General features: G+C 41.4%; 1 protein-coding gene across 1 annotated transcript; it reads right to left on the minus strand.

The window, feature by feature from the left end:
• Nucleotides 1-2182: 2182 nt before the first annotated feature.
• On the minus strand, nt 2183-15208 carry eve1 (even-skipped-like1). Its single transcript, XM_044331136.1, has 3 exons — nt 15151-15208; nt 4767-5017; nt 2183-2783 (listed from the first exon to the last, which is right to left on the minus strand). The coding sequence occupies exons 1-3, from the start codon at nt 15206-15208 to the stop codon at nt 2298-2300; spliced, it is 795 nt and encodes a 264-aa protein (XP_044187071.1). The 3' UTR covers nt 2183-2297.
• Between the last annotated feature and the right edge of the window lie 608 nt (nt 15209-15816).

The following is a 15816-nucleotide window of genomic DNA, read 5'->3' on the forward strand; positions in this document are numbered from 1 at the left end:
TCAGCAGATTGAAATTATCACATATCAGGATTTTTTTATAGCAACTGATGACACAGATACAAGTTTAAAGGGACATAAGGAACTTTGCCATAAGGAACATCTTGAATTTCACCATCCATAAATAAAAACAATTGCATAGGAAGATGATAAGCTTAGTTTAGCATATAGGCTGGAAAAAGGGGGGAAAAACTAGCCAGGCTCTGTCCAAAGTTCAAGTTGCACCTTGTTTGTTTAATCTGTACGTGAACAGAAATTTTACAGCGACAATTAGTGGTTTTAGTTGGAGATGCATGCTGGAACTATTTCTTGGTGAGCAACAGTCGGCAATGACTGTATGCAGCTTACTTAATTACTTTTTACTTTCCTGTTGTGTATGGGACTAAACAAATCCATACACAACAGAGCTTCGAGCTTTAGAAGTGTTGGTAGATGTATCATTGAACTTTGGACAGTCAGGCAAACTGTTTCCCCTTGCTTCCAGTCTTTTATATATAATATTGAACCATTCCTAAATAGTAAGAGAGACTAGGAGTCTAGTTTCCTACACTACCAAGGAATTCAATTTGTTCTTGGATCAAATGTAAACTGCTACAAACACTACTCTTCTTACCCTGAAATAGCCAAATCTGTCAGTGAATGCTACTTAAAACTTTACAGTTGTACAAATAAATAAAAGCAGTAGTCATTAGAGTTACAGTAGAGAAAATAAAACCAACTCTAACTTTATGTACATTAAAGTCTTCACTTGATGTGACTGTGCTTTTGCAACCACTGAGTTCAAAATTGTGTGATTTTGGTTGATTCCATTATTGTATCTGAATCATGTCAGCATGCTGCCACAAATATGCGCATACTTTCATTGCACTGGCTGTATCTTTCCACTCCAGGCCAACAAGGATTTTAAAAACATCACTGCCCATACTGTAGTGAAAAGTAACTAAGGTGACTTAGGAAATCTGAGGATTTAAAAGGTGTTAACATTAAAGTGCAGAAATGCTCTGACAGCCAATCATTCTGAAGAGCTGACCAGCAGTATGTACCATTAGTATGGAAATGGAATCAAAGGTGATGAATCAGAAAAGAAGACTTTTCCTTCAAGGCAAAATGACCACATTGTATCAATTTTGCAGATGGATGAAAATCAACGCAGATATATGGTATTCACTAGGATTTCTCACAAACATCTATTGTTTTGCCATAATCTTGACCTCTCATTATAAACTTCAGATCAGCACCAAACAAAAGTTTAAGAAAACTGGTGAGAGGATGCGTGAAAAAGTAGATCAAACTATTCTATATGGTAACAATGAATATACACTATTTTCTGAATAATTTACCATAGTCTGTGTTTTAAAATTAGCTTTGATGACACTTCCTGAGAAAAGTGATATATTCCCAAAAGGTATTCATTTTAAAATCATGGAAACCTTTAACCCTAGTTTACACTGAAAAATGTAATGTCAGTCAGGATCTTTTTGTACAACCCTGATGATATTGATTTGTGCAATAAGTATTCTGTGGCTTTAAGGATTCTTAAGATGTTTTCAGACTGAATGCAACACATTTTAGAGCCTTGACAAACAAAGTCAATGGAAAAAAGCAAGTGGACATGAACAGACACAAATTTGCCCCAGGTGGCACAAATTGAGGCAATGTTGCATTCATACTTGTTGAAAACAAAAAGGAAAAAATAGAGACACTGGAGGAAAATCATAGAGAACTCAATTTTCCAATAAACCGTTTAAACCGTCACACACAGGCTGAGATTTGGACTGCTGGTATATTAGCTGTTTGTGTTGAGTAAACTCATACTGTACAAACAGTGTAGAGGTCAAAGCCATGAGAATAAAACAGGACAAACGTTTGCTTGGTGCTCAATCTGAACACATCTTTGGGCTGCCAGTGTACTCCAAATGAAACTGAATTTGGCATGTTTGTACAGAAATGGAAGAATGGTGGGCTTGCTCCTGGAAATGAGGAGACGGTTTGTGCAGCCTTCCCATACAATGCAAAATTTTGTCACATAATAAACATTTGCCTCCAGTTCATCAGCAGTATCATGCGATTTGGCATTGCTGTTTTTTTAGATAAGACATTTGAATTAATTAAGCTTCCAGTTCATGTTTTGAGGTGCTTGTGCGGTCGCGTCTGTTATTCAGAGTTACACACAAGCTAGTGTGACTTGGCAAACTCCTCTGTGTAGATGGCATTTTTGAGGAGACATCCAGTCACAGTGAGCATACTGCAGCAGCTTATTTGCCATGGAGAATGTGACAAAATTCAATTTCCGTCTGCTTTTACACCACCTCCTCCCTCCGGTCAAGAGCAGCAGGCTGGATGTTGGCTTTGGGACTACGGGGCTGGCTCAGTCCCAGGGCCTCCTCTCTGGCTTTAAGCAGTTGTTCTGGTCCCCAGTGCAGGCAGAGGGGGCAAGGGCATGAGGCCGGATGGTGCATGATGCTGGTGGAGGGGTAGAGAGCCCCTGTCGTTGGAGGCAGCCCCCCCGGCCTGTTGTGGTATTGCGAGAGGCGGAGTGCATCTAGGGGTCTCAGGGGTGCACTGTATGGGCTGTGAGCTGAGGATGCTGGCGACGAGAGAGCCAGGGGAGAGTAGTGGTGGAGGGGGAGGTGGGGGAGATGCGGTGGGATGAAGGGATACGGGAAAGTCGAGGAAGGAGAGGCCCGGCCCATCAGGATTGCCCCCAGGGGGTCGACAAGAGGGTGAGGCCAAGGCAAGGAGTGTCTCTGCCGTTTGTCCTTCATCCTCCTGTTCTGGAACCACACCTGGAGAGAGGGAAGGAAAGATTGTACAGCATTATACTGAGAGGTGTTTTCAATATTTAGTCCAATCCTATTGATATAAATTTGTTTCATTTCATCATCTGAAGTTAATTCCTGCTTTTCTCCGTTGTAACACTGACATCTCTGCCTTCCTAAAACTCTAAAGCTGAGACTGACATGTTGTCTGCGTGTCTGACTGTCTGGTCTTCAACTATTTTACCAGCTCATAGAATCTCCCGGAAGGCTGTGCTTCTAAAACGTCAGGTGGCAGCGTTTACAAGGCCTCGCCTCGCATTCCTGCTCTTTCATAAAAGACCCTCCAGTAGTTGACAGAAAGGTGGGCGCATTTACTGTGCATTAAAGCTGCTGCATTGGGCTAGTGGGCCTCTGCGTCAAATGTTAGACACTGCTAAACCTGTCACTACTCAATCTAGCATGCTGATTGAAATGGCAAGTAAGGTGAGGAGATGAAAAGCTCACATTCATGGAAAATGTCAAGGGGATGTTGTCATTTAGGTGAGTGGCTGCCTTAGATTTGCATTTTCACCTGCTTAGTTTTATTTTTTGAGCCTGTGAACAAATGAGAATTTCTTAAAGCCTGAAAATCAGTGGAGGAGGAATATTGTTGAGCAGAGGCACTGTTGTTGTTCTGAGAGTTAGATGATAAGATCAAAACCACTTTCATGTCTGTGCAGTAAGTATGGAGCTGGAGCAAAAAGGTGATTAGCTTAGCACAGCATAAAGCCTGGAAGTAGGGGGAAACAGCTATCCTGGCTCTGTCCAAAGTTTAAAAAAGGCTATGTAAAACCAGCACCTCGAAACTCACTAATTAACACACAGTTTTTTAAAATTTGTATACAAACAAAAAGGGGGAGTCACAAACCAGAACTACAGTATTTCTTGGTGTTCAAGAGCTGGATGATTAAGACTGTGTGTTACAGTCGAAAGTGCCAGAACAAGCGAGTAAGTGGACCTTGAGTGAACATTGTTTTGATGGCTGCTGTTTCCAAAGTCAAAGATGAACTGTCAAGCTAAACTTGTCAGCCAGCATGGTCAAACTAATGACAGTTTCAACATCTACAGTATTGTGACACTTATTGCTTTGTCAAAAGAAAATTACAGTTACAAATGACAAACCAATTACCACGAACTAAACTGTGGGTAATGCTGCTTGCCTGCTTGGTAATCCTCAGTGAGCTGGCAAACCAACTGGAACCCACTCCTCTGGAGGTCCCCAGACCCAACACCAGTATAAATGGCACGTGAAAGTAACATACAGACAGGATATGCTCTCGCTCTACAGTATATACAGTGTGAAATACACACACCTTCTCTTGAATTAATTCTGAAATATATTGAGCTTTAAATTTATTTCCTTTACACGGACCCCTTGCAGACTTGATTTTAGCTCTGTCGGTCTTGGCCAAGCCAAGCTGCTCATTTTTGCATGTTGCAGCCCATTTATTGTAAATGCTTCATAGGCTATTTACATTTTTGTTGATCATTTTCGTTTCTTTCCAAGTTAAGTGGAGATGATCCCATATTGTTATTATTCCATGTAGCCATTGTTTTTATACATATCTGTACCTTATGAAAATGGGCAAGGAGAGACTTAAAGTCCAGGAAAATAAATATATTTGCTTGATTTTTTGTTTGTAGCCTAAATTGTATTAATGCAATGCATATTTTTCAAATCACCTTTTGCTATTTATATAATGCATTACCATGGAACCATTACACAACTTTAACAGAAACACATACAGTAGACTAAATAAAACATAATAAAGAGAATACATGATGTTCAGTGTTACCAATCGCAGTCAGATTTTTATCAACTCGAACTCGATTTTCAGAGTGTAGTCACTGTAATGAGTGAATGCTCTAGACAATGGTCATAAAGTAGTCTATTGGTAGTATTGTAGTAGTTAATATAGGCTAACATGGAAAAACTCTGGCATGGCCCTTTAATCACACTGCATGGTATACCTTTATCGTTGTCTCCGGTAAGTTGAGCGCGGTGGCCAGCTCGCACCGCCGGGGTCTGGAGACGTAGCTCTCCTTCCCATACTCCTGCTCCAGCCGGGACAGCTGTTCACGTGTGAACGCCGTCCGGTGCCGCCGGCTCTGGTCGAGCAGAGCGCTGCGCGGGCACGGCTCCTGCCGCTCCTCTCCGCCGGCAGCCGCCACCGGCGTCTGTCTGCCCTCCGCCACTGAAATGACGCATACAGAAGAACGAGCTCACAGTGCAGTCTGCACGTGGGACACTTTACAACAAGGCCTAATAATACCTTATACCTGTTAAGCTGCCCAAATGTGTCCAAGTGGAACAACATACTACACATTTTGGCTATTTAAGAAGAAGCTTCAGTGATAAAGTTCCACTGATGTGTGCTATGTGCCAACTATAAATAGCTATATTATAAATGCAATATGGTCACAAAGGTGATCACGTAAAATGCACCCAAGCCTAGAGATTTATCCTTTACCTCTTAACCATAATGTTGTTTGGGGTCCTGGAGACCCGTGAGCCTGTATAACAACTCAAAACTTTACATCATTTTATCAGCTAGAAACGTCATGACTTTCTCTGATTTATGAGAATTGCTTGTAAATTTGATTTTGAACCGATGACATGTTTCAGAAGTTTGCTATAGAAAATTTAACATTACTTTGTTTGGCTTCTCAAAGACACAGCTGTAAAACCTGGTTAAATAAAATACATTTTTATATGCTTTTTGTCTGTGATTGGTGATGACAGTACTTTTTATGCAGCAGTACCCTCCCAAATCCCCCAAAATGTTTTATGGTCTTTTCTGTATTTTGTCACCTGCATGTTCAGATGGTGGCAAAGGGAAGAGTTACCTCTTAATTCATTTTCTACATATTATGTTTTAATATTTAAGTAAATGAAAGATTGGTTGATTTTGCAATTATTATAGTTATTTTTAACATATACCGTACTGGGGATTGTGGGACAGTGAGTAAGAATTAAAGCCATTGTCAACAAAACAAAAGGGTTCATCTGTTGTTAATCTGTTGTTTACTTACGCATCAGGCTGTTCTGTGATTGAAGTGCAAAAAATAAAAAAAACCCTGCTTTTGTGTATCTTTTCCCCGGTAGTCCTAGGTCAGATATCCTCCCGTTGCAGACTGCAAGGCCGGTGAAGATGCTGGCTGGAGTAGGACAAAAAGTTATCTCCTTGAGACTCTCTCTCTCTCTCTCTCTCTCACGCACACACACACACTTCATCCAGGTCTGTTCAGACAGTCAGGGAGAAGATGAGGTGTTTTTGTCCTAACACCCCTTCCTCCTCCTCCACCTTATCCTCCTCCTCCTCCACCTCCTCCTCCTCCACTACTGTCTGTGTTCCCCGGGGCTGCTCTCCTCTCCTCCTCTGCCCCTATCACGGGCTCTCCAGACGGGCCGTGGTGTGCGCGTCGGCCCGGCGAGGCGCCGCGGCCCGGAGAGGTGTTAAAGGTGTTTAGGGATAAAGCCTTTGGTCTCCGTCTCGGCCTTTGTACTTTTGTTATGGAGAATTAAAGACGCTGAGGCAGAGACAGCAGCCAGACCCCCATTGTTCTCCGCTGTTTGATGTTTGCAGGTTTGGAAGTAGGCTAAATTATTACAGGCCTAATGGCTCCAAATTGGCCGAGGTGAAGCACGGTGGAATTATTAATTAAGCTAATATTATGGCTATAGCTGTCCGTACTATAATCTACACGTAGCCTATGTTTAATCATTAATTTTAGGGTCTTATATGAGCTATCTGATCCTTTAAAATGTTTTCATAGTTAGTCATTTTTGATTAATTCTGCGCTGCTTCAAAATGATGGTAAAACGATATTTCGCGCATTACTGATGTCAATTAATCTAAATTAACCTTTGCCCTTTTTTAAGGGTGATCAAGTTTTTTATAATAGAGTTTTTTCATCTTCCTGAAAGATACATTCAGTAAACTAAGTATTTTACTCTAATATAAGAATAACAAATGGTTTTAAGTCTTCTTTTCTCTTTGATTGTTTAATCGTGTTTAAATAATCAGTTAATAAGACTCACAGGACAGATTAATTGAGCTTTTAATATAGCAGTGCAGTATCAATCACACCGTTATCTTATAAGTGTATAGCCTTGCCTCAGTTTAAAAGTTGACCCTTGAACCTGTGTTTTGGAGCTTATTATGGCTATAATCTACGATGATTGTTAATCCAGCGGCCAGATGATGATAAAGAGGACAGGCTGGGGACAGAGACAGCCAGACGCCAGGTAGGGTGGAGTCACTGTTACAAGGGGGAAATTTATCATTATGAAACGCACTCAGGTACTATTGAAGAATCACACTCAGAGCTGTATACTGTTCAGAGTCATAAACCTTGTCAGAGACTTGTCTTTAATTGATCTCTCTGAATATGTGGCATGTCTGAAACGCTTGTACTGTATAGTGAGTGGGAATGTGTCAAACATATGATAGGCTGCTCCACAAGCTCAGTTGCAGAGTGTAGCAAATAATAATAATAATATTAATAACAATAATAATACACAATATGTGTGGAGTTCAGTTAAAACAGGACTGCCCTTACAAAATGGATGTTGTAAAGCAGATTCCTGCATTAAAAACAAACAACACCCCCCAATCCAGACATGTTTTATGACATGTAAAATTACTCTGCTTTGAATAATCATTAGTTTCTTACATGATTTTCTCAAAAAAAAAAAAAAAAAAGATTAAATTTACATCTCCCTTGTCACTCATTAAAAATCAATGCAAATATTTTCATTTCTAAAGTTTTCCTCCATTCTCAGTATATGTGTACTTGGGGCATCAAACTTTCCTCCTTCAGCAGATGAATGTGAAAACAAACTCTACACATACATCATTCTGCACAGTGAATAGAACAACATCCAAATGAAGGAACAAGCATTATGTTCAATTTTATTAGGGGAAAGGTTGGGAATGATTGTTGGGTGTTAAGGTCAGTGGGTCAGTTTTTAAATTTTTTTTATGTGTGTCGAAATGAACGAATGAACAAAAGTTACATTGGAGCTGTACAATAGGCCAACATTTATCAAAGTCTCTGTTGGGTTTCATGTCTTCTACAAGGGCACTATGGGCAGATACATGACTGTGGATGAACATATTTGGACTGCCATGGGAAACGTGACCCACTCTACCTACAGTGCACTCCCTGACCGTTATCAAACCTTTAAAGAGAATCAAGCCAACATTACCTGTTGGTTGGAAACAGGAAACAACAGAAGTTTCCAGTGTTTTAGTCCCATCCATCCACCCCAACTTCTTCCCTTTGCAGACTTTGTGGAAACAATGTAACACTACTTCCTCCTTTCCTCCCGACGGACAAGAGTCATAGTTCCTGGAGTGCTTTGCCACTTAAATGTAAAAATGGGCAACTTTTGGACATTTGCTGAAATGATTGATACTGTGTTTTTTCTCTCATTCTTTCTTTAAACTCTTTGACCCCACTGTCCCACTGTGGGCCAGTCAGGACAACTCATGCTGGGCACCCAAACTTTGCTCACAGCACTTTATTTTAAATTCCAGTAGAAATCCCAAAGTTTACCAAGATACCAAATTTGACAGGCTGGGTTTTGGGCACATGTGTTTAAGATGATGGACAAGACATCTAGAATATTTGCATTTGATGGAATGCTGCAGCCTTAAAACATATAGAGCTTTGGATAGGAATATTTCACTCAGTGTAGACATTATACGGCTCTCATGAAAAGGTGGAACAAGCTGATACAGACAGTGTGGAAGAAGATGATTTAACATTCTTAAAGCCACTTTAGAGGAAATAAAAGGAAAGCTGGATTTTAAGAATTGTCCTCATGTGTTCAGTTTAAAAGCTATAACATTTCTGGCTCTAATGTAAAGGGCTCTGAGTGAGCAGGTGAAGCGTCTTGCTGCAGCATGAACTCACAGCATCAGGGTTTAAACTCCTCAGCCACTGACTGTGTCTTCACTCACGGTCCAGTAGCTTGCTTTCTGTCCCTTTTATATATCCAAAGTTGTTTTTCTCTCTCTTTGGGGTAAACAGTGGAACAACGTGAAAATGGATTTCATGTGTTTTGAATATTAGTAGTTCCTGAATGCTCTGACCCCAGTTTGAGGTCAGGGGATTAAAGGTTGGGAGGCTGTCATAAAGAGCGATGGAGTGTCCTGTTCTGTGCGAATGATCAAACACTCACACTCTGTCTTCCTCACCATATTTGAGGAATAACGCACATGTTGCATTAGTTCTTGATGCAACATGTGTTAAACATATGAAACAAGGCTGCACATGTTGCTATAATGTTTTGAGAACTTGCAGAAAATATGTGCGTTGTCCCCCAAAACACCCACATACTGAATCTGTTACAATTGAAACAACCTTGCACGGTTTGTGCAACATATGCCAATGTCTTCATCCAAAATTCTAAAGTTCTCAAGTATTTTTATTGCTGTTGGCCTCTAACAGTAACGCTTCAGTGCAATGGAATTGATGACTGGCATCCCTCAGTGGCCGTGAAGATTTGAAGCCTCATTGGCACCATTATTTGTTCAAGATGATGGATAACAGTCCTGATATTTTCCAAGGCCTGTTCTAAGGTTTGTTTGATAGATTTAGAGACAAGCCAGTTGATCTAATTATTTATGTTCACATCTTGTCCATACATCAGAGCTGTATGATATTGGATGAATTGTCAAAAAGCAGACTGCTCCATGTTGCGTATGGCAACCTTGGAATAGTTAAGGCTAGGGTAGGTTGTGATTATAGCAAATACTAGAAAAACTAGGAAATTATTTCCACCTAAAAAGGCTCCTCTACTCCTCCCCCACCAGCCACTTCTCCCTCAGCTGATGACTTTGCATTCTTTACTAACAAGGCAAGAGCATCAGTGGCCAATTCACTGAACCACTCAACCGCAATGCATCTCTTCTAAATAAGGTTGAGTCACTTATTGCATTTCTCCCTCATTGAGAAAGATATCTCCAAACTTCTGCTCTTGAGTCATCCCACTACTCCTCTGGATCCTATTCCCTCCAAGCTCTTGCAAGCCATCTCACCCACAACCATGCCAGCAATCACACACATGATAAATGCTTCTTTGGTTTCAGGTACATTCCTCACAATGTTAAAGCAAACCCTAAATCCATCTTAAGTTGAAACTACAGGCCTGTCTTGCTACTACCCTTCCTATCTAAGGTTCTAGTGCTACATTAAAAAAAATGCTGCGTTGTTGGTGGAGTGCTATTTCAGGTACTTCTGAAAAGATGGCTGATGAAGGTCAATAGCTGAAACATTGTGTCTCTAATAAATTCAGTGCTGACAGTATGCACAAATTCAACCCTTTTTTACCATCTGTGAAATCCAATTTAAGTTACTGACTCATGACTTTGAAGGTTTATCAGATGCCAAAACACTGCACCGCGGTTTATTAAACTGTGAGACAGGATTTTACATCTCTGGAAAGTTATCACAGCAACAAGCATTTCATCCTCGTCTAGAAATGTGCCATTTAGATTACAACGTAATCCTCCAGGAACAAGGACTCCAAATTAAACACCAATATACATTGGTGGTCTGTGCACTCCAGAATGACACATAAAAGCATTTTCTGATCTGATGCCTCTATTAACAGTGAACGGCAAGACAACGTCATTTGTGCCATCCAAAACTATTATAGATCACTGTTGAAAAATAATTAGATCACTGTTGAAAACACCTTACCAATTACTTGGTAAGGTTTAGGGAAAGATCATGGTTTGGGTTTAAATAAGTACTTTGTTAAGGTCAGGAGACCTTCATCATCATGTTTACAACAATAACCACATGGTTAAGGTTAGGGGATGATCGTGGTCATGTTTTTTTTTTTTAAAAAAACAAGCCATTGTTGAATCATGGTTAGAAATGGAAAAATACAAAACAATCTCTTGTGTTGAAGTCAGATGTTTTGATGATCCATCCATCTTCACCCTGACCTCCTTACAGAGGCTTCTGTCACTTGAATGCAAATATATCATTAAACAACTGATCTCGTCATTATTCTTTGGAGGACAGTCTCTCCAGGAATGTGTGCTTATTTGATTGGCCAAAGTAAAAACCTTGCCAGATTATGTTGCTTTGTGCTGTGGCAAAAGTTGAGGTTTGACTTTTTTTTCCCCCAGACTCCACTGTGTCAACCTCTGATCTGACTGATCATAGTCATGGTTTAAAGAAACAAAAGGTGTATATAGGATGCTGGAAATGGGATGTGGACAGTGGTCTCCCTTGTCCAAGTCACATGCTTGACCTCCTCCCTGTGGTGTTAATACAAAATCACATTACTTTTGCCTTTCCTCCTGATGGACAGAGTCATAATTTGGTCACTAGTGGTCCTTATCAGGTACACATAAATGGGTTGTTTTAAGTATTTGAACATCCAATGTCCTTGTTTCCCTTGTGAGGACAGTCTCAGCATCCATCACATAAACATGAAATTTCAGATTTACTTTTTTAATGTAAAAGTCATGGTCCTTTACATTTCCAGTAACAGACAGTAGGCTTTATTAAGGCTGTAACAGATTACCATTGGTGTGTAAAATTTATTACATTTCATGACTGAATTAGATGTTCTCACAGGCTTGACTGTGTTTTAAAGAGTAAGTGGAGAGTTGTCTCGCTTGGGGCAGTCAGGGACAGCGTTGTGTTTCTCATTGACTTTGATCATCCAGATTTTATCCAGATCTGATTCCCACCAGCTGTTTTTTTAAACTCGTTTCACCAGCCATGAGCTAAAACCTCACTCCAAACCAATACAAGTTATGATGGTCTGTAATTAACTGATTATACTGGCAAGTACATTGTTGCACGTGTGTCTCAGAGGAGCAGATCACTCCCACTGTGGACTGCAGAGTGAAATGGGTATAGAAAATTCTCCTTCTTGCCCAGTCCTAGGTGGGTAGGACTAAGTCTCAACCTAACAGGCCACACCTGAATTGATAAGAGGCCTAGCTCAGGCCGTGCTCAGTCTGTTCCTTTTGTTTGCTGAAGCATGCTGGTCTGAATGTAGAAGCTGCTATTTTCTCCAGTTGACTTTACCCCAGATGCATTATTTGAGTAAGTTATGGATATTTGCTATAGTTATTGCTGTTTCTTTGTTTAATGGTTAATTAGTGTTATTTGATTTAGATATATTAGAGGTACTTTTATTAACCAATCGTTTTCATTTGCCTTTTAGCGATAAAATCACCTGACAGTCAACTACTCAAGTGGAAATTCTTTGAGAAGACAATAAACTATTGAACAGCTCTCCTCTCTGGTCTTCATGCTTTAACCAGCATGCCAATGCAGAGGCTTTTTAAATGACCCAGTTATAACAAAGTCAAGTTTCTACATGCTCCTTCAAGCTGGATGGCTTAGGTATTGGATATGGATCAGGGAGAGCAGCATGATGAAGAGGGACCCACGCGGGGGGCAGAGGATGCATTAGAGTAGCAGCGAGACTCTAGCAGATCCTATCCTTTAAGTTATTGTGGCAGCTCTTTCATGAACACATCTACACCTGATGGACCGAAGGAAGAGAAAAAAAAACATAAATACAAAAAAGAAAATTGCTTCTAAGCAATCTATGCACTCTATGCATTGCCTCTGTGCACCGCTTGTTGTCATCTACATCCTGTCGGACTCAAACTTAGCTTTATAGCACTGTTGTTCTCTCCTGACTAGATCCCTGCATTTGTTGTATCAGCTCTTAGATGTACATTGCTGTGGATAAAAGCGTCTGCTAAATGAAATTGTAAATTGTAAAACTGAACTAATGAAACAACAAGGAACAAGTGGCAGGACACAAGGCCAGGCTGGGAGCTGATTGGCTGGGAAGACACAGGGAGCAAGGCAGGGCTAAGGACACTGATGCAGGGCAGGTGTGGAGCACAGGAACACAGAAGGGAAACACAGAGCAAACAGAAAACCAAACACCCCAGAAAACACAACATAACGATTAGGGGTGTGCCCAAATACAAATACATTATTTGGAAAAGCACAAATAGTGTTTTTTTTATGAATATTTGTTTCATACAAATATTATTATTTGTTTTTGGGAAAAAAACAAAAAACATGTCAAATACTAGCGTGCAGGTCGGTTACTTCACTATCTCAGTCTCTGTCCTCTGCTCCGCTGTTACGTCTATCAGCAGGTCTCAATGAGGGGAGTCACATCCACCTGCTACATGACGCACATTTCCTAATTTGGACATAACTCCCAGAGTTGGGGGTGTTCACTAGAGATAAAGCTGAGCTACTAACACAGGCGAAGTGCTTACAAGGGACTCTCCATAACCTGTTGTTCCCCTTCTCCTTTCCACAAAGTTAGGTTGTAAAAAAATAGGCAATAAATGAAAAGTGCCTTTGAAGTTCTTCCCTACGCGTTACACACTGAACTGTCTCTGTGTTGTAGGTGTATAAATAGGAAGAGGTCTGTCTACAATGAGTAAAGTTTTAGCTCAGTAGTCAGCACAGTCCTCTATGATCTGGGAGACTCCAGTTTGAGACCCGGTGGGGGGACCTCCTTCGCAAAGTAGTTTATTCATGAACATTTATTGTAACATTTTAATTTTCTAAAATTAAAAGCGTAATAACAACAAAAGCAGGATTTTTAAGCCTCTGTCCACTTTTATTCGAACACAAACATATAAACTTCAGCATATATTGCTGTTGACAAAAACATGAATTACGAGTCTGTCAAGCAGATTGACTTGCATATTAAGGCTGCATGAAACAACATGGATCGAACTATAAGACAACTGCAGCTCTGGATAACATAACTAGTGTTATAGTTCACTTGAACGCTTAGTTCAACGAGAGTTCATGTAGAAAGCAACAGTTTCTCATGTGGTCCTTAAATATAATCTGCAACCTCTCTTATCTGTCCTTCTTCCCAGTCAGTCCAGTCTTAAACCGTATTCAGACCAAATCAGATGTTGCGGCCCAATGCTGGAGGGTTGATTGGAGGTTTATTGGGGTGTGAGCATGTTTGTGCTCTAGAATGTAACCGCTATGAAACAATCAGATAATAACGTTTTATTGATCCAATTCACCGGCTTTCTATCAACCACTGCTGCCTCGTTTCATTCACTCTCTAGCTTGCTTGACCTCAGTTGCTCTCTCTCTCTCTCTCTCACTGCTGCTCTCAGCTATCTATCTCTCTTTTTCTCTCGTCTTTTGTAAAATGAGTCAGGAAACCAACAGCAAAGTCTAACTTTACTTTTAACGTAATCAAATGAAGAGAAATGTCCTCCCGTCCTCCTAGTAATGTTTTTGTCCTCCCTCATGGCAAGGTTTTACAGCTCTAATCAGTCTGATCGCCAGCTGTGATTGGCCACTGCAGCGTGACGTCGGGTTGTGGTTCTCCAAATGCAATACCCCCATTCAAATGAATGGGAGGACCAGTGTTTTTGCTACACTGACTGGTCTGAATATGGCCTTAAACAGGCAGAAAAGCCTGAGGGCATCTGGTGGACTGGTGGGGGGACATAAAGCCAGACTCGGACAGAACCATAACACCTATGCCATTTTGGACGATGGCTCACAGCATACAATGCTCCTGCCAGCAACGTGTAAACCACTAGGGCTTGAAGGGCCCACAAAACATCTTGTAGTACACACAATCAGGCAAAAAACTGAAGCCTTAGATGTAGCTTATGTCCGCTGTTAGATTTCACCCTCACATTTTTCATTAAAGATGTATTCACCTCTGACAAGCTATCACTTGCAGACCAGAGTTATCCAGTGGATAAGCTTCAAAAATGATATTTTTGCCACCTCAAGGGCCTTCCCTCATTCCTTCTCTAAGGTGCAGCCTCTTCTTTTGATAGGAGCAGATAACTCTCACCTCATAACTCTGACAAAGAGAGTCTGCTTAGGTCTGCAGAGTCTGCTTAGGCATTCAGATGCCACCCAAGCTCTCTTCACTTCAACTGATACCCCCTATGCAGAACTCAGTCATCATGTGGAAAAATTATGGCAGATAGATATTCTCCTCTTTAAAAATGAGAATCAGTCAGAGTAAATATTGATGGGACTGAACACTATGCATTGAACACACATTGTATTTAAATGTCTTTATATATTGCCTTGTGTTGCTTTTACATTCTGTCTTGATGCCTTTTAAGTTTTATGTAAAGCACTTTGAATTGTCTTGTTGTTATTTGCTATACAAATAAACTTGCCTTGCCTATGCAACACCTCAATCCATCCACAATGTCCTGAACCTACAAGCACCCAAGGAGTCAGTTATGCCCCTCCTGCGCTAGACTGATCATCATCTGGTCAAAAAATCTCTGCTGCCCAGCTCCTTGGAGTCTCCGCTGCCCAACTTCTCAGTCTCCTCTGCCCAACTCCTCGTAGTCTCTGCTGCCCAGCTCCTCAGAGTCTCTGCTGCCCAGCGCCATGGAGTTTCCGCTGCACAGTGCCATGGAGTCTCTGCTGCCCAGCTCCTTGGAGTCTCCACTGCTCAGCACCTCAGAGTGTCCGCTGCCCAGTGCCACTACTGAGGTTCAGCCTGTTCCCAAGCCACTGGCTGCCCTCGGCAACTCTCAGCCAGTTTCTGAGCTATCGGCCGCCCTTGCCAATGTCCTGCCAGACCTTCAGCAGTCAACTGTCACCGCTGAGCTCAGACTCTTGGCCACCTTTCTAAGTGACTCTGCTGATGTGTCAGCTCTCAAGGTCTCTGCCCTGAGCATCTCTGTCGACCTCCAGAGCAGCCAAGCCTATGTTGTTGACCTCCAAAGTGGTCCTGCCTACGTCATCGACTTCTGGAGTGGCTCCTCCCATCTGTCCTGCTGTCTGGTCGACCTCTGGGGTGGCTCCACCCATCTAACCTGCCATCTGGTCAACCTGTGGAGCAGCTCCACCCATCTGTCCTGCCTTCTGGTTGACCTCTAGAGTGACTCCATCTATTTGCCCTGTCTTCCGGTCATGGTTTCCAGCCCCCGGGCCACCTGCCTGAGGGTTCTTGCTCTGCCCCTGTTTTGTCCTCAGGCCATCTGCCTGAATTCAA

This window comes from Thunnus albacares, chromosome 17, assembly GCF_914725855.1.
Source record: "Thunnus albacares chromosome 17, fThuAlb1.1, whole genome shotgun sequence".
NCBI classification, from domain to species: Eukaryota; Metazoa; Chordata; class Actinopteri; order Scombriformes; family Scombridae; genus Thunnus; species Thunnus albacares.